A 16,253-nucleotide genomic window follows, 5' to 3' on the forward strand; every position below is an offset into this window, starting at 1 on the left:
TTATTCTTTTTTTTTTCCTTTTTTCTATTCCTTTCTACGGCAGGAAAGAAAAGAGAAAATAAACAACCGAAGAAGAAGAATAACGAAAAAAGACGCTCGCGATTCCATGCGAAATACAAAAAAAGACTAGACAAAGATATCGAATACATATGCCAACACACACTCTCTCGAAAAGAAAAAAACATGGGCAAAAGAGAGAAAAAAAGGAAAAAAAAAAGAACAGTACACACAGGAGGAATATTGCAGTGTATAAAGACAAAGAAGAGTTGATCTACCTGTCAAGGGTTGATGAATAATTTCTTTCCTTCCTCTTCACATGAAATGGTAACACGTAGAAGCTGCACCATAGACACGTATCGAAAAAAGAGACATAGACACACCCGCAGATAAATAAGCAAAAAAGAAGAAATTAGATATATATCTATATCTGTATAGTTTCAATCTCTTTCCTTCTTTCTTTCTCTTTTACATATACCTTTGCTCATTCTCACTCCTTTGCAAAAAAAAAAAAAAAACAGAATAAACAAAAAAAAATTTTTTTCCTTTTAAAAAGTCCTTATTCTCTCTCTCTCTCTCTCTTCCCCTCCTCCCATTTCATAATAACAGAGATCAAGCACATCCCACACGATCACGGGGGATTAAACGAATTTCCTGTCCATACTTCATAAACACACTTCCTGCAGTTTGTGCAGGATTAATCCCAGTTCCATCTTTTGTTGTGGCTGCCATGGAGTCCACAGATGCGATGCCAAACTCCTCAGCGGCAAAGCGCAGGGCAGCGGTGAGAGGGGCCTCTTCAGCAATACTGATCACACGGTATGGTTGAGTCCGCTCAGAGGTAAGAATAATACGAAATGTCACTTTTCCTCCACTTGGGGCTGCCGCTTGTTGTTCTCCCTGTGACATTTTATTCTTCTTCTTCTTCTTACTTTGGCGCTTTACTCTTTTTTTTTTTCCTTTTCTTTCTTTTTTTCTTTTTTTGGGGGGTGTTATAACACTTGTTCTTCTCTTCTTCTACTCTCACTCTTTCTAGCTGTGGAAAGACACAAGAAAAAAAAAAAAGAAACAATGAAAAAAAAAAGAATAATCCATATGAAATACAAGGAAAGACAGGTAGACAAAGTAGAGCGCACTACAGAAGAGTAATAGTAAAAAGGGATGGGAAAAAAAGGAAAGAAAGAAAATCTTTACAAACAAGACACTCTCAAAAGTGGAAAAAAAAGGAAGGAAGGAAGGAAAAGAAAGGAAGGAGTAACGTTACAAGGAGAAAAACCAGAGAGAGAGAGAGAGAGAGTGTGTGTGTGTGTAGAGAAAACCAAAATAAAAAAAAAACCAAAATGAAAAACGTGATATATACATATATATGTATATATATACCAGATAAATATAAGATAAGATGAATCTCTTCGTAATCATTCTCCAACTCCACAGAGAGTATCTAACAATTTTTTTTTTTAATAATAAGAAAATATACATTGATATAATGATGGGATGCACATACGCATACGTACGCATATACACCAGTGAATAAAATAAACAATGAACACGGATCCCCGTGTTATTGATAATAATAATAATAATAATAATAATAATAATAATAATAATAATAAAAGTAAACATAATATTAGTAAAAGGGAGTTAGAAACAACCAGCATTAGAGAAAAGAGAAACAAAAACCATTGTACATACATATATTTTAATTTTCTTTGAGTGGTAACAGTTCCCATTCTTTTCCCTTTTCCATCCTTTCCTCCTCCCATCTTCAACCATTTCTTTTTTTTTTTTTTTTTTNGACTTTCCTCCCTTTCTCTTCTTAAGGTGCACTAGAAGGATAAAGAGAAAATGTTCTATGTTTCTTTTTTTGTATTTTGAGTTATGATATTTGTGAAGAAGAACATGTGAAAAAAAAAAAAAAAAAAAAAAAAAAAAAAAAAAAACTATACCGACTTTCCTCCCTTTCTCTTCTTAAGGTGCACTAGAAGGATAAAGAGAAAATGTTCTATGTGTCTTTTTTTGTATTTTGAGTTATGATATTTGTGTATATGTGTATGTGTATGGGTGGTATGCTATTAAATATTGGAAAGGATTTTAATTCATTTATATATATATATATATATATATATATATATATATATAGTCGTTAAACACTCAATCATCTCATGCTGACCACTTCACCTTCGCTTCAAGATCCTCATATGCTGGTACTGGTAGGGGAAATGTCAACAGCAGATCCGTTTCCGATGCCCCATGCACCCAATGCACCACTTTGCGATTCGCATCTTCAAGTGATAGTAACAAGAAAGACTCTCCCCCCTCACTGAGAGGAAAGGGTACAAAGTCCTCAAGGGCAATGGTCTGCCCTGGAACTTGAATAGCGTGGGAGACAGCTTGAATAGTATCTAGTGGATGCCGTGTACGTGCATCAATGGATATAGCGGCTACACGTACATCCGAACCACCGATATAATCACCAGGGAGTGGAACAGATATATCTTTATTCGCTTTGAGGGAATCAATAGCATCAAGTACTTCTTCTCCAAGTGTTCTCCACTCTCCGAGTGTGATTTGTTGTACTTTTGAATTGTATGTACACTGGGTAACAGGTACTGCACTCATCACGCGATGATTTACACGTTTCCGCACCGCGGCGAGATCATCACTTTCACCTTCTTTATCTAATTGAGTGTCCCGTACTAACAATATCATTCCCTCATGATCTGGAAGGGCAAGTTGTAGACTACGGACGAGCGGACAGAATGCCTCACTGTAGGAAGCGAAAATGACAATAGGCAACTCCATCAGAGATTTGTAAACTTCTTCATAGTCTTCCTGAATATTGGATTCCGTTGAACGCTCTACTCGTACAGGTTGGAAAAATAGGTTTGCAAGGAAATCTTGAAGTTGGGAAGTACTATTGGGAGCGCTAAAACCATCATTTATATTAAAGAATAATGGATTCCTTTCTTTTAAATCCTGAATTGACTTTTTATTACGTTCTATATCATCAACAAATTTTGCAAAAGCCGCTTCTGATGCTGGTCTTCGCAGAAGTGTGGCAGGGGCACAGGCATCATTGTTATCCAAGGCAAGCTTCAGAGGAGATGGAAGTTCTTTTCCCTGTTCACGACTCATTTTTACAGCGTTAAGATAGGGTAAAAACCGTGGAGAACTTTGCCATGGACGTGCCATAATAAATGCATTATATACAAAAGGTGTAAATAAGTCATTGGCTCTTCGACCACGATTGTGAAGGGTGTTGTAGGCAATTTCCCGTTCATACCGTGTGTTTAGGTATTCAAACATCCTTGTACAATATACAAAAGGAGCATGTGTGGCGAAGAAACGTGGACGTTTTGCCGATGCCTTTTGTGGAAGTATTTCCGGTTTATATCGACGTGCGGTATGTATATAGGCCTCTGTGCCAGGAACTGGAATCTTTTGCTCAGCATCATACCCAGCATCTTTCCAGCGATCGGTAAGATTAGAAGGAAGATGATTATGGGCATTCACATCCAATTCCACCACGTTAAAGAGATTTGTATGCCAAACACCACCAATCCATGAACTACCATTATCTGCACGAATGGCTTTCTGTAACATACCCCGTTCTGTACGTACATAGGTACCACCATACTCATTAAGAAGATCTGCCACTTTTACATCACGATTAATAAAGTAATCATCATTTAAAAATACATGAATAGGTGTCATATTACGTAGACGGAATAATTGCATTTCAATCGTATGTGAATCCACTGTAAGGCGAAGACCATAAGGCATAATAGCATCTTGATGAATAGTCGTAATACGATTATGGCGACCTCGTAATTCCTCCTTATTATTAGATATACAGGCGCTTAACATAAAATTATTGGGTCTGTGAACCCAATACGGGTTATGACCAGGGGAAACAAGCATTAGACGACCCGTATGCCACCGCATATGTTGTTCAACACTTCGAATACTATACCGCAGTTCATCCCGTTCACGATCACGAGTACTGGAGGACTTGGCTACCGTTCCATGTACGATGCGCAGAATATCCGCGTTTGTCTTGGCTCGAGGTAGCATATTTACACCTGAACAGAATGGTTGTGTAAAGGTTCCATTCTCGTAATATTCCTCTTCCAATCGTTTAATCGTTTCACTACATTTACGCAGTACACTACGACGATATGCATGATTGGGTTCTGTACCATTTACAAATGTGTATACAAAGTCCATATTGGCGTATTTCTTCTCCAACTCTGCATGTGTATATGTCTGTAAAGATGTGATGACTGTAATATCATCTGAATGCCGTGGTTCTGTTTCGCCTGGGAAGACAATACGTTGACCCTCACTGTCGACAACAGGGCCCTCTCGTCCATATGGAACTGTGCGGGAGTGCCATGTGTAGGCGAGAAAACAAACCAATTGTAGTAGGAGGAGAATGGCAAGAATAAAAACTTTTCGGCCTCTCAGAAGGCGCAACTTCCAACGGCGTTTTATAGGCCTCCAAGGGCGGCGAGATTGCGCTCGTTGATCTCGCATTTTTACCTGTTCCTACTATTTCTGATTTCCTCTTTCTTTTCTTTTTTTTTGGGGTTTTTTTTTTTTTCTCTTATTATTCGTTCTTTGTTCTTCTCTTCTTGTTTTGCGTTTTGTTTTTTCGTTATTGTTGGATGCAGTGGGATGAGACCCCTTTTGTTTTTATTGTCTATACAAATAAATAAATAAATAAATAAATAAATAAATAAATAAATATTTTTTTTTCTATATTTTTTTCTTTCGATTAAAAGAACCAATTACTTGTTTTCTTTCCTTAGATTGGTATTTCTTTATATTTCTTCTTGTTGCTAATAAGAACACCGTGTTGGGTTTATCCCTCCTACTCTCTTTATACTTCAGAGAGTCTTAATTGTGTCCTTTTAGTTCTTATTAATTACCGTTTAGAGACTTGCTCTCTCGGTTTGTTTGGCTGTTTTTTTTTTTTTCTTTTCTTTTTTCCTTTACTACTATCACTATCACTATCACTACAACTAATACTACTACTTCCCCTCCTTTTTGTGGTTCACAGAAACGCACAGGTGTACAAAGACTCTACAGTGTCTTCCCTCAGGAGGTCGAGTGTAGTATAGAAATCACTCAGCCACAAGTGAGAGGATAAATAATTAATAATAATAAATAAAAAAAGAGAGAAATATTAACGTCTCCCTCCTCACGATCTTATATTTGTGTTAATATAAATGAAGAAATAGTAATTTAAGAGTTGATATTCGGATCAACAAAGGTATTTGCCCCTTTTTTTTTATTTATTTTTATTTTTTCTTCTTCCCTATGACTTATTCTCCTTTGCAGGAACCTTGAAAGTTGTCGATGTTCACAAAGAGAAAAAAAAAAAAAGAAGAAAAGAAAAACGATAAATAAATAAAAACAAAAAAACCACTGAGGCAAACAGCATACACCATAGGGTGGGATTCACACCAGTAACAGTGGAAGTAGAAAGAAGAGAAGGAAATGGAAAACACAAAACAAAAACAAAAACAAAAACAACAAAAAGAGATCATATAAACATGCAAAATTAGATACGCAGCGAAACAAGAAGAAAGAAGGAAGAAAAAAAAAAAAATAAAGTACGAGACAAATCAAGGAAAAAAAAAAACAGGTATATAAACATCATTTGCCAACTAGTCATTTATACCTATCTATAGGTATATATGATCTGTGTCTCACTCATGTCCTTACTTTGATGGATTAATTCTTTCTTTGTCAGTGGGCAATCTGTTATAAGATTAGTAACCATGATTGGTATACAAGCAGAAACAGAAGCATACAAAAAAAAAAAAAAAAAAAAACATAGAATGAAAATAAAAAGAAGAGAGAAAGGAAAGAAGAAGAAAAAAGAAAAAGAAACGTTTTCTACATTTTCTTTTAGTTTTCTTTATATTTCCTGGAGAGAGGTGGAAAGTGGAAGGGGATTTTCAAGCAGAAATAGGAGTAAACAGAGTAATAGATACACATAGACGATCTTGTCGGCAATGGTTCCTGATATTCTGTAGTTCTTATTCTACTTTTTTTTATTTCTTATTTTCGTTTTGTACATGGCTCTTCTATCATCACATTTCTAAAAAGAGCATAAACATAAACATAAACAAACACAGAAAAAGGAAAACAAAGTTTTTTTTTGTTTTTTAAATATAAATGTCTCAACCCCATCAATGTTTAATTCACTCAACAATTCTTTCTAGTCGGGGGCAGACATAGCCATGTCGTGTGTTATGAAAAAAAGAAATAAATAAATAAATAAATAAAAACAATAGGGGGTTCTCTTGGGTTGATTTACATGAATGATACACAATAGTCGGAAAAGAATGGGAAAAGAAAACAAAATTAAAATAAACAAATAAATAAAATAAAGACAAGGGAATCCATGAAAGAAGGGAAAACACATCAATATATACACTAGGGGAAGGGAACGTATTGCTGCTGTTATTCAGTTAAATGGTACAGATGGAGACAAGAAAAGTAAACCAATAGTGGGATAAAAAGAGAAAGAAACACCAACAAAGGAGAATTTATTACTCCAGGAAAACTAATACATTTCTGATAGAGCTGTTATTGCACCTAAACATACAGGCATATATATATATATATATATATATTTCTTTTACACACATACACACACCCTCTCTCTCTCTCTCTCTCTTTATCCCCTTTTACTTCTTAATATGACAGTGCAGTAACTTGAAAAAAAAACAATAAAAAAGAAATAATACCAACAAAAGTAACAACAACAATACATTTCTCTCCTTTCTATTTTTATCACATCAACATCCATTACCACATTGCATAATAATAATAATAATAATAATAATAATAATAATAGGCATGATGACTAATAAATAAATAAATATATACATATATATTTATATTTATATTTTTTTATTAACATTGACATCATGTCATACGTACATATACTTATATGTACACATATAGACTATTCATTCTTCTCCGACATCCCCAATAGGCCATGTTCCTCCAGTGCCTGTCTAAGCAGAGTGGACATCGCGTCTACTGGGCGTCGTGGTCGGGATGTCACATTTCTCATAAATGGATGACACAACGCCTCATGGGCGGTTAGTCGCTGTGAGGGTTCATAACAAACTAACTTCTGCAGTAAATCCACACCGTCATCACCGGCTCGCTCGCGAAAGTGTGACACCTCCACATATTCACTAAAAGTTGGCTGGAAACACAATTCGGGAGGAAATTTGTAGAAATTCTTCTGAATCGCATCCATATCAGCCGATATGCCTTTATTACCATCTTCATCCGTACCTTGAGCATTGGAACGAGAGGGTTGATTTACAGTATTTCCCCGGGTTGTATCTTGCTGGCGTTCTTTTGGTTTCTGTGATACATTAGAGCGTTGTAGTGTTTGTGTTACTTGTTGTTTTTGGGCAGATACGGCTGCTTGTTTTCGTACGAGTTCTTGTGCAGCTCCCAAGAGTTGAGTCGTCTTTGGATAAGTCATCATGGATGGCCAATTATCTGGTGTGGGAGTACCGAGAAGATGAAATATCTTCACAAGTTGATCTACATCTGTACGTCCACTGAATAATGGCTTTCCAGTAACCATCTCTGCAAAGATACAACCAACAGACCACATGTCCACAGCGAAACCATAGAGTGCTGTCCCCATCATAACATCAGGGCTACGGTACCAGAGTGAGACAACATCATGTGAGTATTTTTTCACTGGGATGTTTTCTACTCGTGCTAATCCGTAATCCCCAAGTTTCACCACCAAATTAGAAGAATCACTGTTAATATCATTCTCATTAGCCTCATTCACATTTGCACGATCATTTTCAAGAGTGGTTCCATCCCTAGTGTTGTTGTGCATAGTGTCATGATCAAAATTAGTATTATTAAGAGAGTGGTTAGGTTCATTTCCATTATTGGCTTTTTGCGATGTAGCACTTGATATAACGGTATCTATAGTATTCTTTCTTGAATTTATTACTCCTTCTGAAAATGTGGTCTTACTCATTCCATGAGGCGTGTTCCCAACATTAAGAAAAATATTTTCTGGTTTTAGATCACGGTGTACAACACTTTTCCGATGCATATAGCGTAATCCAACGAGTACTTGCCTTAAGATTTGCTTTACCTCTTTCATCAACTCTGGTACTGGTTTATTGCGGTTGCGATCCATGTACTTCTTGAGGTCATACTCACAGTACTCAAAGACAAGTGTCATTTTAGGTGGTTCAAAGAGTACGTCACGTAGAGAGACAATGTTATCATGCTTTAGTTCTCGCAGTAGGCAAACTTCACGTATCGCAGTTGCGGGAACACCCTCATCCTCACCATTGATAATCATACGTTTAAAGGCAACAATCTGCCCGGTTGCAAGTTCTCTCGCTTTGTACACCACGCCATAAGTCCCTTCGCCAAGCTTTTCAAGGCACTTTAGCCGATTCAACGTGGACATCTTTACAATCACAGAAGGAAGAAAAGAACAAAAAAAGAAAAAAGAAAAGAAAAAGAGCAAAAGAAAACAATCATTCATAAAAAAAAATAAGAAAAGGAAAAAAAAAAAACACAAAATCAAGAGTGCAGAAGCATCACATAAGCTACTACTACGGCAAGAGAACGATAGAAAGACGATAAGTCGGAGAAGTGTAATACGATTTTTTTTTCCTTTTTTGATTGTGTTGACAGAAAATAAAAAAAGTGAGTGCGACAACGGTGTCTATGCGTGTGTACCTCTCTCACTCAATCCACGCACTTTTTTTCTAACCATTTATTTCTCACTCCCTTCCCCCACCCTATCCTCTTTATAATTTTTACTCGTTCTCCATTTCACTTGATCAAAGAATATTAAAAAGTGATCCCATACCCACACCCACATGCTGTTTCTCTAAATATGAAATTATCTCTATATTACATGGGGGTATTGCAGGCAATGACTGATGACACTTCAACGTCTCTTTCTTTCTTTCTCTCTCTTACCCCCACCCTTCTTCACACCTTCATATGTTTACCTAATAAATTTGATTCTTTTGGTTTTCCATTCGTTGCCTCTTTTGTAAGGCACTCTATTTCTATGCCCTCTCTAATTCTCTCTCTTTAGCCACTCTACCTCTCTCTTACTATCCATGTACTCCGCTCCGGGTGTGTAGTAAAAGGAAAAAAAAAAAAATGAAACCAGTAGGGGTTACACGAAGGGTGGAATGAGAGAAAGAAATATATCTAAAGAAAAACAAGGAACAAGTATAGACAAAAAAGAGAGAAATGGTGTTCTTGTATGTGTAGGAGTGGTGGTCGTGGTCGTGGTCGTGATGATGATAAAGATCGAAATACACACAGACACACACACACAGAATAATAATAGAAATAAAAATACAATATAACTAAAAAAGAAGAGCGTTAGAGGTTCTTCATAGGGAGGTTGACCCTGATCTCGCCTCATACGCGCGGAGTCGGGCATTCAGCTGTCCAATAGCGGCATCCTTTCTCCCTAGGAGGGTGTGTGCGTCATGAAGGCGCGTATTCACGTCAGTGAGTTCCTCCTGCAGTCGTCTTGTGTCATCCTCGTTAGCTGCGAGTTTTGAGGCTAGGAGTCGCACGGTGCCTTGGAGTTCATTATTCAGTTGCTCTCGGTAGTGTGCGTCATCCTGGAGTTTGGTTCGGGCGTCTTCTGCGAGTGCGAGTGCATCCTCCAACTGGGCCCGCTGCCGCTGAGCCTCTCTCTGTGCTGTTGCCATTTCTTTCTGCCCCTCTGTCTTGGATGCTAGGGCGCGTGTGAGGTCGGCACGAAGTGCATGGAGTACATTATCCATGCGGCGTACATCTTCCTCGTGTGTCTCTCTCATCTCGGCGAGTTCGTCCTGCCACGCCCCCTCCCGCATCGCGGCGTCTCGGTGGAGTTGTCCAATCTCCGCCCGCAGCCGTTCGAGTTCCGCCGCCGCCGTCGCGAGCTCCCGGCCTGCCCGGTCCCGCTCGCCCTCCGCCGCCCGCCGGCCCTCCGCCCGGACCCGCTCGAGTTCTGCCGCCGCCGCCGCGAGGTCCCGCCGGGCCGACTCCTCCCGCTGGGCGAGCTCCCCCCGCAGGGCCGCCAGCTCCCCGTCCCGCTCCAGCAGTTGGCCGCGGAGTTCCTCCACGCAGCTCTCACGCTCAGCCGCCGCCGCTCGCTCACGGGTCCGGTGCTCCACCTGCAGTGACTCCAATTCCCCGGCAAGGCGGCTTACTGTACCCTGAAGGCCATCCGCCCGTGCCGTGAGGAGGTCACGCTCAGACTCAGCATCCTTCCGTGCCGCACTCTCATCCGCAACTTGTCGTCGTAGGCCTTCAATAACAGTTTGAAGTTGGTTTACCTTGGCCCAATGTTTTTCCTGCATTTCCTCCCGCTGTCGCACCGCTTCTTCCGCCATCGTTTCCTTTTCTTGACGTAATTGCTCTACAGACTGACGCAACGATTGTGTGACCTTCTCTTCATTTTTTAACAGCTTTTGTTTTACTTTCTCATGTTGTTCTACCAATTGCTCACGTTGGGCATTCCCAATCTGCAGCTCCTCACGGAGTCCTTCTACTTCACGTCTGTACGTTTCCTTTAGGGTTTGCTGCTCCAGTGCATGAGACTCTTCTAGCACACGTAATCGTTCTCCTACACTGCGGAGCTGATCCTCTAATTCTTGTCGTCGTTCCTGTTGCTTGCTAGCCTCACGTTCAGTTCGTGCGGCGATCTCTTCATTCTGAGCTGTTAATTCTTCTATTTTTCGTACATGACGTTGACTTATCTCTTGCAACCGTTTATCTGCTTCAGTACGTTCTTTTGTGAGCGTACTCTCAAGATGGGTAACTTGTTCTTCTAGAGTTTGTATCTTCTCTTCAAGTTCTTTACGTTCAGCCTGAAGTCGTTCCTGTTCTTCACGACTTAACTGAAGGGTACTTCGCATCGAGGTAATTTCTCGACCCTGTTCCGCTATAAGGGCCTCAGTTTGTTGTCTATAATCCGCCATAATGTGACTCTTTTCATCTCGTTCTCGTTCCAGTAATGCAAGGAGTTGCTGCTTGCGCTGCGCCGTCTCTTCAGTAAGTTTTGCTTTTTCATCCATTACATTTTCTGAGAGTCGTTTGAGAACTGAAATTTGATCCAACAGACGCTGTGTTTGCTCTGCATGCTCTTCTCTCAGCTCTTGCAATGCATCATCGTATCGAATCTGTGAATTCCGGTTAACTTCTCGCTCTCGTGCAAGTTCTGCGCGGAGTTTATCAATTTCGGCGCCACGAAGAGAGTACTCTTCGCGTACTTCCGCTAATTCCCGTTCCGCAGTCACAAGCAGTTCGCGTAACTCTGCATGTCGCGCAGGAGTACTTTCTCTCCCAATAGAGCTGGTACGATTATTCCCAGTGCGTTCTACTGGAGTGGGCGGAGCCCGACGTTGTATTCCATTAAAGTATTGTTGTTGTTCATTATAATATGGCTCACAAGAATTGTCACTTCCACGGAGCAGTTGAAGATTAGGACGATGGCGCACTTGGTGTTCTTCTCCTCTCCTTTCTCCCTCTTCATCCCTTTCTGTAACTTCTGCAGCTGCTGTTCTTGCAGATGTTGCCCCCACATCGGCTTCCCCTTCTACTGCTAACTTGCTGAAACCACCATTCATCGATGCTGACGATGGCGGTGGTGGTGCGGTGCGACTTCGTATGGCCTCCTCCACACTAAAAGCATATGAGCCATCAGGATAGGAAGAAGTGTGGAGGCCAGAGCTATTGATCTCAATCGCACTGGTATTCACAGACATTTCTTTCACTGGGTCACTCACACAAACACACACAGGCAAATTTTCTATGGGGTTATTTCTTTTTCTTTTTTTTTCTACTCTTTTCTCTTTCCTTCAATTAATGCAGGCTACTCTCTCCTGAAACAGCGCCTCTTCCCTTCCTGCATGACACACATAAATACACGTTTCAGTAAACAAAGAAGAAGAAAAAGGAATAGTATTAGGTAAAAAGTAAAGTAAAAGAACCCAATATGGTAAACACAGCAAAGAAAAAAAAATAAATAAATAAAACAATAACGGCAATAGACTCTCCAGAATCATATGTACGGCTATGCACATAGGAGAAAAAAAAAAAAAAAACATGTTTCGAAAGACAGATTATTCTATCTCATTGAGATTACTGTTCATTTTTTTTTTTTCCACTTCCTCAATTTCTTTTTCCTCACTCTGTCAACTTTGTTGTGCACGTTCCCGATCAAAGCATCTCACTTCCTTAAAAGCTTTGTTAGGAGGTGACGACACATGTGACGCTGCCCTGGATCAGTCGCGAACTGGGCCAGTCCCCAAAGTGTCCATGTATTCTTTGCATTGAGAACAAATGCACGCTGAAGTAATTCCACACCTTTATCCCGTTGTGCGATAGTGTTGCTGTCAACGTGGTCATAATAATACCTCGTGTAGAGCAGCCCCAAGGATGTGAGCGCCCAGTCATTTTCTGGACACCGTGTCACCGCGAACTCCCACAACTGCCTGGAAACAGTCGCACTACTTTCTTCTTTGTTAACTATTAAAGGGTCTGTAGGAATACTGCATCTCGCAATCTCTCCCAACCAATAGGCAGCACGAGACTCCCATACCCCATTCTTCATTGCTACCACGTTGTTCCCCTCATCCCATCGGCTTTTCGTCCCTTTTGTATCTGTATCCCTGAGTACAGCTGCAAAACATCGACTAGCATCTGAAAACTCAAAAGAAGATACGTTTCCAGTTGTTAACATTTTCACACGCCCCATACCACAAAGAGCTCCCTTGTTACAGGGATCAAGCGATAGAACCATTTTAAAAAGTGCAGAGGCTCTCTCCAGATGATTTGATTTTTCATTAGAGTCAACTCGTCGAAAAGAAACCTCCTCTCTTTTCCTCTGTCTAGGAAAGTTTTCGAGTCGCCACCACTCTTTTAACCCTTCCGGGGCACTATAAAGAGAAAGGGTATCCACAACACTACTAATACTACTGCTTTTAGGGACCCAAGAAGAATTATGTTGATTCTCCTGATGCAGATGCGCCCAGCCAAGACCCACAGCAGCAGCACGGTTTATTGGGTGAAAAAGGCAACGTGTAGACTCCAAAACACTGATGTAGGCATTAGCAGCTTCTTTCAGTTGTTTGCAGAGAAAAAGATTTTGTCCCATCAAGTACTGTGCAAGAGTGTTGTGTGGATATAACTGTAACGCATCCGTCAAGAGACGAAAACTTTCACTATTTGTTTTATTATGATTCTTATCTGCATCTTCACATTCAACAAACCTCCACGTAAGCCAATGACTCTTTAGCTGAGGATGTGCTTTTTCCCACACCCAGTTTGAATGGCTTTCCAAGTTATATATGTCCTGTGTTCGATTCATTTTTTTCGAAATCATATTTTCCATCGGTGCGTGAAACTCCACACGTCGTTCCATGATCCACCAGAATAGCATTACACTAGATACGAATCGATCTCTCATCTTTTCGATACTTTCCTCCTGCTGTTCTGCACTCTCAAATGCAAAGGGAAAGTTACGCCAAGATGCATCACTCTTTGCGAGACCAGTTACGGAGGAAAAGGATCGAATCACCTGCTCTTCCACTATATCCTCATGTATTTCTTCTTCACTACGCAAATTAGATGAAGTAGTAGCACCTTTTGCAGAAAAAAAAGGACGATCTGTAACGTTGTTGATATCAAGAGAGTGCTCCAAAATACTATATCGATGACGTCCTTCCACCAAACATCGATGAAGTGCTATTTGCTGCGTCGATGCATCTGAGAACCCAGGAGGTAGCAAAACCCCAATACGTTGGTTAAGGCGAATCTGACACCAACAGAGACTAGCATACGCTAGTAATTCGAATGCATGAAAAAGGGTATTACTCTTCTTTTTACTAAATATATTTACCTTATCACTAGGTTTATTACTTTCCCACCACCAAAAAAAAGGTACTTCCTTTTTCTTGGTGGATAATTTTTCTTTAGAACTATTTATAAGTGGTTTCGCACTGTAGGAATCCCGTTGCAGCATCGCAATATCGCGAGCAAATCGCCGGAATGCAATGGCAGCATCTTCATACTTCCTAGAAATGCTACAACAGAACCACCCTGTAAGGAATGATCTCATTGCGGAAGCAGATGTTAAAATTCCAGTAGATGTTTCCTGCATTGCCCATGAAATACCTACATTCCGTTGCCAACCGAAAGTCTCTTGTATACAACCCATGGCGAGCGTAATGAGAGAACCACAATCGTCCTCCATAGTATTAGCAACTGCAACAATAATGGAATGGGAAAAGAAGAGCACGTCTGGGTAAATGTTATTGGAAATACAAGCTTTATTAAGTTGAGTGTGGCACCATTCCCATTCAGAGCGTAGTATTACTACCGCATAGTCCATGTCATCCAGAACACCTCTTTCTGAAGTGGATAGATTGCAGAGGGGAGGAGGAATGCCCTCCGCTTGCCGCAACAAAACAGTTTGTAGAGTAGCTAGAGTCCGCTCTAACCAGTACCTGAGGAGTTGTAACGGCGTATTAAGCATAACAACAATCTCTTTCTGTAAGAGCGTAGAAGATGCACTGGCATAATTGAAAACATCCACCACTAAGGATAGAAGCTTTTCTAATTGTGTAGGCATCATACACCCAAATAGCGACACAGAATGCGCTCGTAGTTTTTGCGTCAATTGCTCAAGTGATGTAAGCAATAAATATGTCTCAACAAATATATTATTCCCGTTGTGGTTAGTAAATGAACTATTAAAGAGCACTTCCTCCATTGTAAAATGACTATCAACAACAGTTTCCTTATTTCTTTCCAAAGTCAACCTTTCTTCTGATAAAAAATTTTCATCTTTCACTGTTCCAGAATGCAGTAACCCATTCCGCCGCATACGTTCGATAAAAGCAAATAAAATTGTATAATTTGGTTGATCCTTTGATACTGGACAATTTACTTCAAAGTGGTCAACGTCAAGGAGATAAAAGGGGAATCGCTCATCATCTAGTGTGGGGTTAGCAGACTCCGGCTCCACAATACGAATTATGCCATTTACTCGTCGTGTTTCACCAAAGGAAAGAATATTAACGAATCCACTCTTACCACAGTGCTCAATCACACGGAAAAATTGTTTATTTAAGTTTGACAGATACTCTTTATTGTAGTCACCAAGGGTGGCAATTACCTCTGAGGGTCCTATACCACCTAATCGTTGATAGTAATGTTTTAAAATTGTTACAACACTCGCAATTGGCGCTCCAAAATGCGGTGTTGCATAAAACACTATACCTCGGAGAGAACTCAGTAGCAACTTCGCCGATGATACATCTTCGTTATCATGGTTTTTCTCCAAAGATGATGAAACCGATAATTCCAAGGAAAGAATCATCTGCTTGACAACTAACCCACCAAGAGAATGGGTAATAAATACGACAGGTCTCCTACCGACGCCTACAGAATTAGAAAGAATTCGTTTTGCAAGATCTTTTGCGCAGTGCTCCAATGTCTCTTCCTCCTTTTCCTTCATAGGTGAAGTAAGATGTGGTAGCTGGGTTTCATTAACCGAAGATATCTCTAAGATTTCTCTTGTCTTTTTAACATCCTCTTTGGATAACCTAAGTTCCGAAGAAGAATTTATACCACCCGGCGTATCTGCACCCCACCAGTGAAAGATACTACTATCCCCTTTCCCTTCTTCTTGTTCTTCTCGATGTTTCCTTACTTGTTCTACGTTCGCCGGAGATGCCCATTGCCATAGAGTATGCGAGTAGCCTACCGAAAGAATTCGACAACGCTGGAAATCCTGCGGAAGAAATACAGCAGGCCAAAGTAGACCACGCTCGTTTGTCCAACACTGGAACTCTCCACTTCCAAGTCCATGAACCAGCACGACATCAAAGTCAGCATCACCAGCGATGCCATTGTAAAGTAGAAAGACTTTTTCCGTAAGGGAAGGGTACATTTTATGGTAAGAAAGCGAAATGACACTATTCCATCGTTCAGCAGAGGATTTCATATCTGCAGGAGAACGATATAATATAATGAAATATCCACCAAAAAAATAAAAACACACCTTCGGTGTGTCCTTTTGTGTACACTACACAAGTCCCATCTTTGAGCGATACCATGTGTTTGGGTATGTTTCAGTGAGTAATGAAGCAAAGAAAGAGAAAAGAAAGCAGAAAAAAAAAAAAAACACATATATATACATAATTATCTATGTATCAAGC

The 16,253-nt window shown here is 40.0% G+C and overlaps 4 protein-coding genes across 4 annotated transcripts; all 4 read right to left on the minus strand.

Moving 5' to 3' along the window:
* Nucleotides 1-2,157: 2,157 nt before the first annotated feature.
* Nucleotides 2,158-4,533, minus strand: TM35_000101750 (putative ATP-dependent chaperone; the record flags this gene model as incomplete). The annotated part of the gene is made up of 1 exon (XM_029024666.1): nt 2,158-4,533. One exon carries the CDS (start codon nt 4,531-4,533, stop codon nt 2,158-2,160), a length of 2,376 nt encoding a protein of 791 aa, XP_028883973.1.
* Nucleotides 4,534-6,979: 2,446 nt separating this feature from the next.
* TM35_000101760 (putative protein kinase) lies at nt 6,980-8,479 on the minus strand (the record flags this gene model as incomplete). The annotated part of the gene is made up of 1 exon (XM_029024667.1): nt 6,980-8,479. The coding sequence occupies one exon, from the start codon at nt 8,477-8,479 to the stop codon at nt 6,980-6,982; it is 1,500 nt and encodes a 499-aa protein (XP_028883974.1).
* Nucleotides 8,480-9,428: 949 nt separating this feature from the next.
* Nucleotides 9,429-11,795, minus strand: TM35_000101770 (kinesin K39; the record flags this gene model as incomplete). The annotated part of the gene is made up of 1 exon (XM_029024668.1): nt 9,429-11,795. One exon carries the CDS (start codon nt 11,793-11,795, stop codon nt 9,429-9,431), a length of 2,367 nt encoding a protein of 788 aa, XP_028883975.1.
* Nucleotides 11,796-12,259: 464 nt separating this feature from the next.
* On the minus strand, nt 12,260-16,039 carry TM35_000101780 (putative protein SERAC1-like; the record flags this gene model as incomplete). The annotated part of the gene is made up of 1 exon (XM_029024669.1): nt 12,260-16,039. One exon carries the CDS (start codon nt 16,037-16,039, stop codon nt 12,260-12,262), a length of 3,780 nt encoding a protein of 1,259 aa, XP_028883976.1.
* Nucleotides 16,040-16,253: the final 214 nt, after the last annotated feature.

The sequence above is a fragment of the Trypanosoma theileri genome (genome assembly GCF_002087225.1).
Source record: "Trypanosoma theileri isolate Edinburgh chromosome Unknown TM35_Tth_10_V1, whole genome shotgun sequence".
NCBI classification, from domain to species: Eukaryota; Euglenozoa; class Kinetoplastea; order Trypanosomatida; family Trypanosomatidae; genus Trypanosoma; species Trypanosoma theileri.